The sequence below is a fragment of the Somniosus microcephalus genome, chromosome 8, assembly GCF_052327205.1.
Source record: "Somniosus microcephalus isolate GS21.2 chromosome 8, FLI_Smic_1.0, whole genome shotgun sequence".
In the NCBI taxonomy this organism is placed as follows: domain Eukaryota; kingdom Metazoa; phylum Chordata; class Chondrichthyes; order Squaliformes; family Somniosidae; genus Somniosus; species Somniosus microcephalus.
The window spans coordinates 146,966,384-146,981,678 of NC_140994.1; the positions used below are offsets into that span (position 1 = coordinate 146,966,384).

General features: G+C 40.6%; 1 protein-coding gene across 8 annotated transcripts in view; it reads right to left on the bottom strand.

The window, feature by feature from the left end:
* Positions 1 to 15,295, bottom strand: part of LOC147113856 (CXXC-type zinc finger protein 5-like) — a 32,066-nt gene that overhangs the window by 8,981 nt on the left and 7,790 nt on the right. For all 8 annotated transcript variants that reach the window (XM_085995232.1, XM_085995228.1, XM_085995224.1 and 5 more), the window contains one exon: positions 7,159 to 8,135. In XM_085995232.1, coding sequence (XP_085851358.1) covers positions 7,159 to 7,953 — 795 coding nt within the window. In that variant the 5' untranslated portion in view covers positions 7,954 to 8,135. The remainder of the gene's footprint in view (positions 1 to 7,158; positions 8,136 to 15,295) is intronic.

Sequence of the window (15,295 nt, forward strand, 5' to 3'; positions counted from 1 at the left end):
GGGGAGCGAAATTGTCCTTTGAGGAGAGATTGAGTAGACTAGGCCTATATTCTCTAGAGTTTAGAAGAATGAGAGGTGATCTCATTGAAACATATAAAATTCTTACAAGGCTTGACAGGGTAGATGCAGGGTGGATGTTTCCCCTAGCTGGGGAGTCTAGAACCAGGAGTCACAGTCTCAGAATAAGGGTTCGGCCATTTAGGACTGAGACGAGGAGAAATTTCTTCACTCAGAGGGTGGTGAATCTTTGGAATTCTCTACCCCAGAGGGCTGTGGAGGCTCAGTCATTGAGTATATTCAAGACAGAGATCGATAGATTTTTGAATATTAAGGGAATCAAGGGATATGGGGATAGTGCAGGAAAGTGGAGATGAGGTAGAAGACCAGCCATCTTATTGAATGGCGGAGCAGGCTCGAAGGGCCAAATGGCCTACTCCTGCTCCTATTTCTTATGTTCTTATAACTAACAAAAGGTTCTGTATAGTTTTGTAAATCATTTTCAATTATTTAAAATTGGGTTACTCACTAGGCACTCTGATTAAAAATGCTTATTATTTGTGATAAACACATTTCAACCTGCACCAAGTTATCACTCTTAAACATATCGGGGTATATTTTTTAAAGTCAAATTTAAAAAAAAAAATTATGTTCTAAACCGCTGCCCGATTGCGTTGGTTCATGACAGATTTTACGTTTGGTGATATGCCAATGTGTTTGAGCGGAAACTTGAGGAAAAAAACCCACTTCCAGCGCAATTCTGGGTGCAATTCGCACCTGGATCGCCAATTGCACCCAAAGCGGAAGCTCTACCCTCAGGTATAAATCTTTAATTGCAGTCAATAAAAATATTAGTCCAATTTATAAAACAATTTTCCTCTACTTCCCCTAAAATAAGACAATGTTGTAGAATTTTACACACAATCCAAAACAGTGTTATGAACCAACATTTCTGTTGATATGAGTAAATATAAAAACATTTACAGATTTTTTATTACACCCCTATTTGTCACATCATAATACTTGTATGCCAATTAAATGCAAGGACACACAATCAACTTCCGCACCTTTACCAATGATACAGCTTGATACTCCCTCTTGATTTTTCCCTTTCTGAAGATTCTGCCACATTTGATATCTCTTCAGGTGGCCCTACCGAGATCAGGAACTCACTAAGTGGGGGAATCACAAGGAACCCTTGTCCTAACACTGCAGTGTTACATGTCACCACATTAATGTGCTGTGCCACCATGACCATCCAGCTCTAGCATAATCCAGTACATCATCTGCTTTAATTTCTTAGTAAAGCTACCTAACTCCAGAAGTTGTACTACTAAAATTGTGCTATAATATCTACAAGACAGTAAATATAATTTGTAATGCACTACACGAATGTCTTTGTTCCTATACCTATTCCAGGATCATGATCCAGGAAACTACTTTTGTCACTGCACATTGTCATTCCTTGGGGGTAATTATGACTTTGAGCAATAGTGTAAAACGAGCTCTTATAGGATCTGCCGCCTATTATACATCTCTCCCAATTTTCATTTCCATGGAGTTCAATCAGGAGAGATGTATAAAGGGTGGCTGTTCCGATATCGCTCGTTATACACTATCGCCCCAAGTCAAAATTACCTTCCTTGTTCCTCTCATGTGATTTGAATCCAAATGAGAACATGGCAGCAGAAGATACAAACCAAACATCAAACTGTGCAGTAGGAGAGTGAAACAGAAACCTGAATGACAAAAAGGGAAGGGTACAGAAACCTGTGCAGTAAGACTTGGCTGCAAGCTTGGAAGACAAGGATTGATAAGCCAACTAACTTAACATTTGTAAAATCACTCTCGTGTGTGTATATAATAAATTTTCTTAATAGCAAGTGCAATTCTCCAACATAATGCAAGCATCTTCTATTCTTGGAATGTCATTTTTCCATTGTTACTAATGGATGCAACACTTGTTACATGCCAAATTGGTCTATAGTTGCGCACTTTCAAATAAATAAATGTTTAAAACATAGTACTGTACACTAATTTTTTAAAAATTGGCAACTAAACAAAATAGGGATAATTGTATAGCAGTAACAAACCAATAGGTGGTGTTGAAGTAAACTGACATTATTTAGACTCATATACTAGCAAAATACTGCAGATGCTGAAAATCTGAAACAACAACAGAAAATGCTGGAAATACTCAGCAGGCCAGGCAGCATCCGTGGAGAGAGAAACAGAGTTAACGGCCCAGAACTTCGGGTCTCCACGGGCGAGTACGCACGGGGTACTCACCCGTAGGCCCAATGGAAGTGCCGGTTTCCTGCATGTACTGCGCATGCGCGGGAAACCGGCACTTCCGTTCCCCTGAAAGAAGGGGTTCAAAGTTCGAACACGTGCGCGGGAGAGGCTGCGCATGTGCATCGAACTTACGTTTTTTTTGCAGGTTTTTCCGGGAGGGTAAGTCTGCAGAAGTTAGACATTTAAAAAGCAGTCGCAAGGCCTGCTTTTTACAAGGTAAGTGGTGAATTAATTAAAATTAAAACATTTTTTCCACAGGTTTATTATTTTTAAATACTTTAAAGAAGGGTAAGTATATTTTTGGCCCCGTTAGAAAATAAAATTATTTTTTTCAAAAATTTAAATTATTGTTTAAAATAGTTATTTCATGTAATTTATAGTTTATTTAAAAGATGTGATTTTTAAAAATTTATTTGAAGATTTAAAGGATGTTTTGGGGCCCGTAGTATTTCTAAGTTTGACAGCCCTTCCTGTCAAACTTATGAATGAAGCAGTCCCTGCTCCGATTGGCTCCCCATGGCCCACGTGATCCCAGGGGACGCATCGAACTAACTGCGCCCCTGGGATACGCAAGCACTGTGCGCCGGCAGCTGGACCAGGCCCAGGATCGGAATTCCACGGGGGCCCACAGCTCAACGGCCGGTGCGCTGGGTAAGTGCAGGTCGGGGGCTTACACCCACGGGAAGCCCTCGACCTGAATTTCTGGGCCATTGTTTTAGGTCTGGGACCCTTCATTATTTATACTCATCTTTTAAAGGATAGCCATTTACAATGTTCAGGAGTGCGTTTTTTATATCTTGTGTGACTGTGGAACAATAATTGTTAATTAATGGTCCACACTGTAGGTCTCAGGGATACAAAGTGGTTTTACAACAGATGAAAACATTTCTTGAAACAGAACAGCTTGCCTTTTGCCCAAATGCATGAAGGGGTGAAGTTTACTCTTAAGCAGAACTTTTGCTCCTAAAAGAAGTACACTCTTATAATTACGTAATTGCCAGAGATGTGTGTAAGATACTAACACAATCACTGCATAATCCCTGCTGAAGACTGCATAAGGTTAGCACTGTTGCCTCACAGCGCCAGGGACCCGGGTTCGAATCCGGCCTCGGGTGACTGTCTGTGTGGAGTTTGCACATTCTCCCCGTGTTTGCGTGGGTTTCCTCCGGGTGCTCCGGTTTCCTCCCACAGTCCAAAGATGTGCGGGTTAAGTTGATTGGCTATGATAAAAATTGACCCTTAGTGTTAGGGGGATTAAATACGTGGGGATAGGGTGGGATATGTGTTGGTGTAGGGGTTACGGGGATCGGGTGGGATAAGTGTCGGTGCAGGCTCGATGGGCTGAAATGGCCTCTATCTGCACTGTGGGGTTTCTGTGATTTCTGTGAAATCATTCAAGCATAACCACTAAAAAGCTCCTCATAATATATCTTAGCAGGTTCCTCTAATGAGGCCATATGGGTAGAACTTAAAAACAAAAAGGGGGCAAGCACTTTGCTGGGAGTGTACTATAGCCCCCCAAACAGTCAGGGGTAGATAGAGAAACAGATATGTAGGCAAATCTCAGAGAAGTGTAGAAATAATAGGGTAATAATAGTAGGGGATTTCAACATCCCCAATATTAACTGGGATAGTCAGAGTGTGAAAGGCTTAGAGGGTGCAGAATTCTTAAAGTGTATCCAGGAGAGCTTTTTGAGCCAGCATGTAGAAAGTCCTACAAGAGAGGGGTCAGTACTGGACCTAATTCTAGGGAATGTAGCCAGGCAAGTGGTAGAAGTGTCAGTAGGAGAGCATTTTGGTGGCAGTGACCATAATTCAGTGAGATTTAAGGTAGTCATGGAAAAGGACAAAGATGGACTGGAAATAAAGGTTCTAAATTGGGGGAAGGCCAATTTTAATATGATAAAGCAGGATCTGGCCAAAGTGGACTGGGATCAGCTACTTGTAGGAAAATCCACATCAGAGGAGTGGGAGTCTTTCAGAAAGGAAATAGAGAGAGTACAACGCCAACATGTTCCCCTAAAGGTCAAGGGTGGGACCAACAAGCCCAGGGAACCCTGGATGTCAAGGGATATACAAGAATGGTTTAGGGAAAAAAAGGGAGGCTTTTGGCAGATACAAAGGACTAAAAACAGTGGAAGCCCTAGAGGAGTATAGAAAGTGCAGGGGGGTACTTAAAAAAGAAATTAGGAGAGCGAAGAGGGGGCATGAAAAAACACTGGTGGGCAAAATAAAGGAAAATCCCAAGGTGTTTTATAAGTATATTAAGGGCAAGAGGACAACCAGGGAAAGAGTAGGGCCCATTAGGGACCAAAGTGGCAATCTGTGTGTAGAGCCGGAAGATGTAGGTGAGGTTTTAAATGAATATTTTGCATCGGTGGTCACTATGGAGAAGGACGATGTAGGCATAGAAATCAAGCAGGGGGATTGCGATATACTTGAAGAAATTATTATTGAGAGGGAGGAGGTACTAGCGGTTTTAGCAGGCTTAAAAGTGGGTAAATCCCCAGGCCCTGACAAGATGTATCCCAAGCTGCTGTGTGAGGCAAGGGAGGAGATTGCAGGGGCTCTGACACAAATTTTCAGAACCTCTCTGGCCACAGGGGAGGTGCCAGAGGACTGGAGAACAGCTAACTTAGTACCATTGTTCAAGAAAGGTAGTAGGGATAAACCAGGGAATTACAGGCCAGTGAGCCTAACATCAGTGGTAGGGAAATTATTGGAAAAAATTCTGAGGGACAGAATTAGTCTCCACTTGGAGAGGCAGGGATTAATCAGGGATAGACAGCATAACTTTGTCAGGGGGAGATCATGTCTGACCAATTTGATTGAATTTTGCGAGGGGGTGACTAGGTGTGTGGATGAGGGTAGTGCAGTCGTCTACATGGACTTCAATAAGGCTTTTGACAAAGTCCCACATGGGAGACTGGTCAAGAAGGTAAGAGCCCATGGGATCCAGGGCAATTTGGCACATTGGATCCAAAATTGGCTTAGTGGCAGGAGGCAGAGGGTGATGGTCGAAGGTTGGTTTTGTGACTGGAAGCCTGTGTCCAGTGGTGTACCCCAGGGATCGGTGCTGGGTCCTTTGCTGTTTGTAGTGTACATTAATGATTTAGATATGAATGTAGGAGGTATGATCAGTAAGTTCGCAGATGACACGAAAATTGGTGGAGTGGTAAATAGCGAGGAGGGAAGCTTCAGGCTACAGGACGATATAGACGGGATGGTTAGATGGGCAGAAGTGGCAAATGGAATTTAACCCTGAAAAGCGTGAGGTGGTGCATTTTTGGAGGACTAACAAGGCAAGGGAATACACAATGAATGGTAGGACCCTAGGAAGGACAGAGGATCAGAGGGACCTTGGTGTGCATGTACATAGTTCCCTGAAGGCAGCAGGACAGGTAGATAAGATGGTTAAAAAGGCACATGGGATACTTATATTCTATGCCTCAGCTAATGAAGGCAAGAGCAGGGAAGTTATGATGGAGCTGTACAAAATGCTAGTTAGGCCACAGCTGGAATAGTGTGTGCAGTTCTGGTCGCCACACTATAGGAGGGATGTGATTACATTGGAGAGGGTGCAGGAGATTCACCAGGATGTTACCTGGGCTGGAGCGCTTCAGTTATGAAGAGAGACTGGACAGTCTGGGGTTGTATTCCTTAGAGCAGAGAAGGCTGAGGGGGGACCTGATTGAGGTGCACAAAATTATGAGGGGCATAGATAAGGTAGATAGAAAGGAACTTTTCCCCTTAGTAGAGGGGTCAATAACCAGGGGCACTGTTTCAAGGTAAGGGGCAGGAGGTTTAGAGGGGATTTGAGGAAAAACTTTTTCACCCAGAGGGTGGTTGGAATCTGGTACTCACTGCCTGAAAGTGTGGTAGAGGCAGGAACCCTCACAACATTCAAGAAGCATTTAGATGAGCACTTGAAACGCCATAGCATACAAGGCTATGGACCAAGTGCTGGAAAATGGGATTAGAATAGACAGGGCTTGATGGCCGGCGCAGACACGATGGGTCAAAGGGCTTCTTTCTGTGCTGTATAACTCTATGGCCTAGAAATTAGGTATGGCCCCGCCAGCTCAGTTGCGCCCAAAAGTTTGCGCTGCGCCCGGAGCCCGTTGCGCCCGCCAGAAATTCACTTTTAGCGCCCCAAGTCGGAACCGGGCGCTGTTCCAGGGTGTGCCCGCCTCCGCTTGGGGCGTTGAAAGTGAATTTCAGCGCTCCAGCTGCCGCTGCGCCACCCGATGCGGTGCGGCAGGCTGGGGTACTGCAGGCCTCCTCCTTCTCTTAAGGAGGAGCTGCCTGCAGCCGTGAGATCGCCGCTGGATTCTGCCGGCAAATGAGCCCGGCACCACGGAGAAGTGCCGGGCTCGCGGGAATCAGCCACCAATGCCGCGGGGGGGGGGTGGTGTAGGAGGCCGGGGAGGGAGGTGCGGGCAGGCGGCCGCCGAAAAAGCGGCCGGCCGCACCTCCACCTTTATGCGCCCCACTAACGCTGCATGAAGGACGTGTTTCACGAACGTTGTTTGCGGCCGCTGCGGAAGAGGCGGCAGCAACTGAATATGGGCGTCGGGCCGGCATCAGGGCGGAACCGGGGCGCTGCGCACACCGATGACGTCATCGGTGCCGGCGCAGCGCTACCGCCGCCATTAACGCTGCACTCAATTTCCGCGCTACCAACCCCGCCGACGCAGAAGACCTCTTTAGGCGCTAAGTGGGCGCAAGGCCCACTGAATTTCTAGGCCAATGACTCTATAAATTATTTCTCCTCATAAATGGATGCATTTCGAATTGTTTTATCCTGCTTTTTCCTCACATTGATAAAAACCCAATTTGAATGAAAACCTTTAGAGTTACCCTTACCTCCAATGCTGCTGTTGGTTTTTTTTTAAGTTCCTCACATTTTCGCAGTTTGCAAATTTGGTGGCCAGTTTTGCGATTTCTACAGCTACTGCATTCCTCACAATTTAATCTTCTTCTGCAGGGCTCACACATGCCACATCTCTTTCTCTTCTTTTTTCCAGAATGAATGGCGGAAGCAAGGTCATTCTGCAATGGATATTCTACCAGACCGGCCATTTGAAGTGCACTATCTGCCATGAATATCCCAGCAGGAGTCATAATAAAAACACCTGGATTCAAGGGAATGCCACTCATGAAGGGTAAATCAACAGGACTGCTTATTGCTTCAGCAGCAGAGACCACCTCCATGTCAGAAATGCCAGCTTCTCGCTCACTCGAGAGGAAAATATGTTCAGGTTCCACCTGCTTTTGAAGATCTGAAGAAGGAATAATGTGTACTTCATTCTGTGCTTCTGATGAGCTTTCCAGTGACCTGTCAGATTTGTCTAGCATGTGAGAGACTCTTTTATGCTTTGAGGTAGTACTGTTTTGAAGAACTGTTGATTCTTTTCCATATACTAAGATACTTCCATTCTGCAACTGCCCATTCATTGAGCTGGTACTGCCAAATGTAGAAAAGCGTGTTGATGAACGAGGTTTCTTTAAAACTTTGCTTATTGGCTCGTTTATTATACCACTTCTGCTCCTTTTTTCTAAATCAGCAGTAAGTTCATCATCTTTACGATTATCCTTTTCCGATGGATCGGTGCTCTGAGTGATTTGTTGCTCAGTAAGTTTGCTGGCATTAGACATCATTAAAGATTCTGAAGTGTATTTTGCAAATCAAAATTATGAAGAATCTATGTTGAAGTAGCTCTTTGTAACCAACTTGAACTGGAAAACTGGTGTAAATCTTTACCAACTCAACAGTTGATCTGAAAATCTCAGCGTACCTTCTGTTTAGCACTTTCTGCAGTTACCCCAGGAACCAGCAGGCTCTTTAAATAAAGGAAATAAAAAATGATTATCCTTGGCCTTACTTTTATAGGAAATTTTAAGAATTACTTTACTAGCGTATTGTGCTATTGATGTGATAAGACAGTACATCACAACAGTAGCTTTCCAAACATTACAAAAAATTGTGAAAAGAGAACATTCATAACTGATATTCTTAATTTTTAACACCTTATAAATCAATGTTTTTCTGAAATCCTGACATATTTACACATTTAAATTTCCCTAACTTGGCCACAAACTCTACATGAAGTTAGTTTATAAAAGTAAAATACAAGTAACTGCTAATGTAATACAAACTGGATTATCAACTCAAAAATAAAAATCATATATAAATTAATTTCTGTGAAGATAGTCAACTACTTATCTCAGATTAAGTTACCTCATAGCAGCTATTGTGACATTGCTAAAGAACATGTACACTATTTCATGCTGAGGAACTAATGAACTAGCTATTTGTTTTGCTTAAATGTGGATGGCATAATGATACTGTATCTTAGCTCACCAATATATGGTGTCACAGAGTAGGTGGGCTGCATTTTGATTCCCCACTCCAGAGTTCTCAATTTCAGCCATGTCGCTATGGGAATTACTGGGAAGTGGCCTATTTTTCCCCCCACAGCATGTGGCATTAGAGGAGAATGAAAACTATCCTTGGGAGTTCTTTTCGAACATCCAGCAGCTGGTTCACAAATGGATTGGTGCAGGCCTAGGAGCAGGTCAAATCTGCCTTCCTGGTTGCAGCCTTTGTATAGCCCAGTGACCACAGTAGAAACTGGAGGAAAATCATACCCTTGACCAAAGATAGCAGATGTACGGGTTTAATTTCTGACTTGGTGATACCACCGTCCCATCACCCCATTCCCACCTAAAACAAAAGTCTCACTGGATTTTGGGGGTTAGGAAGTCCCCAAACCTTAAAACAGAAAAAGAAAATGAATAAAACTTTGGGGGTGAAATTCAATTTTGCGAGCACAGCACAGGTGGTAATGGAGCGGCTGCCCATTATACACCCTGCCCGATTTGACTTCATTGGAAAGCAAAATGCAGCACAATGTATGCCTGATCCATTGCTGCCCATTTTGTGGTCCTGTTGAAATTGAATTTCATCGCTTTTGTTTTTTCAACTGTTGGTTTTCAGAGCACCCAGAGGGCTGCTTTCTCTAGATCGGCAAAGGATTGTCTCATGTAAGTTTTATTTTAGCTTCAGTAGCACATGATTTGAGTAGCAAAATGAGGGTCACATCCCTTGAATGCGGATCACTTGTTATCTCCGAGTTAGGACAGTCTTTATAAAGTTTCTTGGGAAGAATCTTTTGCTGTGGTTATACCAACAAGGTATTGAAACTAGAACAATGTGAATAAAATAACTGACTCAACAGCTGAGAGTCTTACTAATGCTTCAGGATAAATAAATCAAGATTAAGTAGTTACATGACTCCACACAATCCACCAAAGGGTTTAAAATGTAATGACAGCTCAATGGTAAACTACCAGTAACTTTTTTCAACCAGACACAGAGAATGTTCTTTTCAGGTTTGGCTAAATTGCCACTCATGTATATGACTAAAATGTATGTATACCTTTGATGCCAAGGCTATATTAAGAACATTTTCCCAAGATTTTTCCCTTCGAAAATAATTTCCTTCACAGTCCCATTTCAACCTACTCAAACATTCTGGACTCCATGAACAGATGACTTGAGTCAAAAAAGTGGGATTATATATTGTAGTTAGAACATAGTTCTTTCATCTCCAGTATCTAGATCTATCCCAGAAAAATTGGATGAAAGGCTTTGCCTTCCAATAGCTGCACAATGTTTTAACTAACATTAGATTCCATATTACAAGACTGCCCTCAAATGAAGCATTATTTGCACAAGTTCAGCCCTTTCACTTAACATAGTTGCAAGAAACGAGAAGTGGAAAAGTTACAATGATGTATTAGAGGTACTCTTCCAGCCTGGTCATTCAGCAGCGTCAGATAATGTAGGGGTGGACATATTATTACATCTGCCCTATAAAATTATTAAATTAGAAGTATTTACTAATTAGTTGAGGATGATTTTCCTAGCCCAGGAATACTGGCACCAATTGTAATAGAGAATGTTATAATTGGTTTCAGTACTCCTGAGCTGGGGACGGGATAATCACCCAGGTTTCCCACACCTGATTGCTATCCTAAGGCATTTGCTGGCAAGTGTGTATGTGTGTTGATGTTGGGTGAAAACCAGAATAGGGTCAACTGTCATGACATGATCTCAGTCTACAATCACTGACTCAGCTCACACCTGTAGAATGGTCACTTAGGCCAAGTACCAAGGGATGACCAGCAACCATGGAGACACACTCCAGATCGCCATCATCTCGACCCCAAATTCTGGACCAATGTCTTCAAGAGGGGGGAAAATTAGCAACAACATTTTTTTTTTTTTTTTTAAATAAAGAGTACTTGATCTTGTCATCCCTTGTACTTGTGCATCCTTCCTTCCCTTCGCCACTGCCAACCACCCCGCCCCCCTCCCCATTTGGAGCCGTGCCTTAATCAGTCTGGGCCCTACGCTCCAGAATTCCCTCCTCAAACCTCTCCACCTCCCTCTCCTCCTTTAGGACCTTCCTTAAAACCCAACTCTTTGACCAAGCTTTCAGTCACTTCTCCTAATATCTCCCTCTTTAGTACAACTTCCACTTTTTTCTCAAATGCTTTTGTGAAGCACCTTGGAATGTTGTTTCTGTTAAAGGCACTATATGAATGTTGTTATAGACATGAGCATGGACATATACAAAAGGATGGGACTCAGCATCCTTTGATATCCACTGCATAACACCTAGTCCTGTTTAATACAAGAGCTATATAAAAGCTAATAAATTTGGACAAGAAGTCTATAACCATTTTGAATATTTTGCCCAGAAGGAAGTGATAATAATGACAGGTAAACAAAATGATTAATGCGGTGTTTTAGCTGGGCAGTCAATTCTGCATTACCCTATTGAAAAATTACAGATGTATCAGTAGTGTTTCTTAAGCAGAGCTATCAAGCATTGATATTGAAAGGTTCCCTGCTGATCACAACTCTTTAGATTAACAAGATCTAGAAATGCTGAAAATGTTGTTCAGTATTTCAATCTTAACTTTAGCATTATAAAAGTAGATTTTATTATTTCAGAGTCTGAATAAGAAGTATTTCTTTTTTACTTGAGATGCAAATTGTTTCATTCAAACAATGAACAGATTGTGAGCAAAGGTGTCAATGGCAACCTTAACCTCTTCCAAGCAGTAGAACAATCTCTCAACTTTTGAATAGCAGTCAGTGAGATCCCTTTTTAGCATGTAATCTTTCCTGTAGAAAGTCTTCCTTCAAGTTACTTAAAAGTCTTCATCCTGCAAATCTTTCTTTTGAAAATTTAGAGATTTGCGATATTCTGACTAACATTTCTCACAATCTCTGCATGGCTTGAATAAAAATATTGTTGTACTATCTTCACCAGATGAAAACCTCTTGAACATTTGGTTATTGCCTTGGTAGCCGTAGAAATTTCTGATGGCTATCCTAGATTTTTCATTTAAATTATAAGTCTAGGTCCAGCTCATGTCAAGAATAATGAAAAAAGATAAGTCTATGGATACAAGAGTTGCAGTACAGCACTCTTAAAAATTAATTCAAACATTTAAGTGTGTTAAAAAGGTACTGCAAAATTAGTTTAATCAAATTACTATAAAGATCTTGATGGTTGCACAGTTTTTAACAGATTTAGTCACCAAAACATCAGTAAAACAATGGTAAACATGTTCTATTCTGTTCAGCTAAGTGTTGAAGACCCAATACGAAGCCATTAATAAACATATATTTTACAGTATAGAACAGAAAATGCTGGAAAAAACTCAGCAGGCCAGGCAACATCCGTGGAGAGAGAAATAGAGTCAACGTTTCAGGTTGAAACCCTTTGTCATATATTTTACAGTTCTTGTTTTATTTGTATAAAGCACCATTCTCATTTTCAATCCAACTTACCTGGAATTTCAGTTGTGCCAGCCAAGCCAAACCCTTGACTCAGCTAGAGTTTAGTGACTCACCTAGAGTTTAGATTGATTTTTAAAAGTTTTTAGTCTGCATAACATTTAAGAAATAATGTCCACCATATAGTGGAATTGTTCCACTTGCCTATTAAGTTGTGCCATAATAACAATCATTTTCTAACTAATTTGCCTATTTAGTTATCTGCTGTCTTCCTGAATTTACTACTTCATATCATGGTTACTTTATCAATTTCTGCTTTGTTAATCTGGACAAGTCCTCAAACCTCTCTTTAATAGTTCTCCACATTGAAAGAGAACAAGCACCAACTTGAAAATATTAGAGTTGTGATGACTCTACCTATACACATTAAGAACACATCTTCCTGCTTCTAATAAACAATTCTGTACTTTTATTGTGAAGTACGCATGGTGGAGTACAACTTTAATGGAACTGTTTTCTTCATAAGCTCTATATAAAAAATGGCTCTGATGTTTCAGCTGGTTAAGGGGGCAAATAATTGAGATAAAGACCAGGACTGGTTGAATTAGCAAATCGCAGCCTGGATAGTTATGGGGGGCACTACAATTGACTTCAGCCCTCTGGAGTTCGGGAGAAGTTGGTCAGCCGGGTTCCTGCTCCTGATTACTATCTAGTGGCCCTTGTTGAAAGTGTGAAAGCAGGTGTTGGTTGAGGGCAGGTCCAGGCTTGGTGTGATGCCCCCATGACTAAATATATATACCCTGTCAACATCTACAATCCAGGCTCACAAATGAAAATCGGCACTTAGGTGAGGCATTGGGCAACACCTGAGAAGCCACTCCCAGCAGGAGTCATTGTCTTCAGGAGAAAAAAAGAGGAACAAATTATCTGCTGCCCATTTTAAATGGCAACAATAATTTAATACAGGTATTGGATTGTTATGTGAACACATAACATAATTAGTTACCTTGACATTTAATTAGAAACAGGATTTGTGTAATATTTAATTACTTCAGTTAGGACAGCTACAAAACTAAGCATACTTTGCAAAAGACCTCATAGCTACAATTTATATACAAAGTACACACATTTTATTTTTTTCTGGCTTCAGACAAAACATTAAATACACACAAAACAAGTGATATTATGAGACTAGAAAATAAAGATACAATAGTCAATGATCAACAGAGGTTGGATCTGAAAAAAAAAGCTTATGAACAAATCTCAGAGTCAAGTCACTCATGCCTTGACTCAAGGGCAGAAACCATTTTGACTGAAGAAAACTGTTTGTTTAATCAGCACTGCCCTTTGTTTGGATGCAGCTTTCTTCTACATTTGCCCAAAATTCTTTTGATTAAAATAATTAAGCTAGAGCAAAACTGGAAAAACCCAGCAATCAATCAGCAAGCTTTTGTTTTCGTGTTTTTAGTGCGGAAAATCCAGGACTAAAATAGATCCGCGTAAACTTATAGTTATTATACAGATGTGATGAAAAATAGCAGTAATATAGTATGTTTTGCATTTTAAAGCCTATGGTAAACAACAGCTTCAGCATCAATACTTTACACACTACTGTCTTAGTTGAGTAGAAGTGTATCTTTGAGTTGCATAGCCACATGTATTTCTTCATGTGAAAATAACAATTGATTTATATTTATCAGGAATGCTTTCTTGCCTGCAGACTGCATTTATACTTAATCTAAAACAGCTATTTTACCAATGTAAAAGTATCTCAACGTTGCATTGTCCATTTGTCCTTCAGGTCATTGTTGCTGTTGCAACACATTGGTTTCTATAATAATATATTGAATATACCTTTCACAGTCACTACATTTAAAATTATGTATCAATTTTAACAAGTACCAATCACTAAAAACTTCTGACACATACACAAGTTTGAACTGTGAAAGTAAAAATACTTGCAAGGTGACTATATTTACGTTGCAATCACTGATTGACAAAACTCTGCAAATCAGGATTATATAAGACTAAGTTTAAAAATAAGTAAAACTAAGTTTAAAAATAAGGCCTAGCGTTTCCAACTTTGTCTTGCTTTATATCACCATCTTAGATGAGTTCTCTGAATGATACAAAAAAATGTCAAAGTTTTTCTGTGTTGCTTGGAATATTGATACACTTCTCAACCAGCAGACTTTGTTGTTGGAAGATATGGATTAAAATAAAAAGTGTTGAAAAGTAACAAGTAAAGCACTGCCAATGGGAAAATTAGAAAAAAAAAGTGGGCAACATTTATTTGACATATAAAAAGGAGAAAATAGTGTACTATTGGTAAACAGTTGATAGTTTTTTCACCCAGAATTAATCCAGAAACTGTCTTCTCTCACTTGACTTCAAACCCTTTATGAGTGGTAATGTAGATGTGTCTAAGGGGAATCAAGAGTTCATGCTTTTAAAATATTTTGTACCAATAGAATTTTGTCTACTTTTACAAGAAGCACTAAATTAAATATTGTAACAAATTAATACTTTTTTCAACAATTTGAAGAATGGGGCATTTTCAACAAACAAAATATTAAAATCAAAATTAATTCTAAGTTGAAGCTGCACTTTAGGGTTAAAAGTGAAGTTTTGCAGCGATTAATGAATGAATTACAGTTCAAATAAGGTCAAGGCAAAAAAAGCCAACTGCTTCTTTGGCACTTTACTGAAACAGTTGCCACAGCCAGGGAGGTGCTGTTACATCCAGCAGTGCAGAAGAGCTGTCAGATAAGTACACTATATGATCTGTTAACTACATATCTCTTCCAGTAAAAGTGTTTTTCCCTTTCATTCATGTACTTGATCATATACTTTTCTCAAAAATGCCTCACAATGCAGATGTTTGCCTAAAATAATATACTCTGATATCTATGCCCGAATAGCTTTTCCGATTCCTTCTTTCCCTAAAAATACTGAACTGAACAAAGCCACAAAAGTGAAGACACAGATGTTAACTGGTAATAAAGTATCTCCTGTCATATAAGGCCTGCAGATCTTTAGAAATGTGAAGAAACCTCATCCAGTATTAGCACTGAACCACCAGAATCATAAACCCAGAGTCCTGCAATAAACATGAGAGGTAAGAGCCTTCCTTTCATTCCCTCTACTGCACACAGAACTAATCAGTAGTGGAGGTCAGTGCAAGAT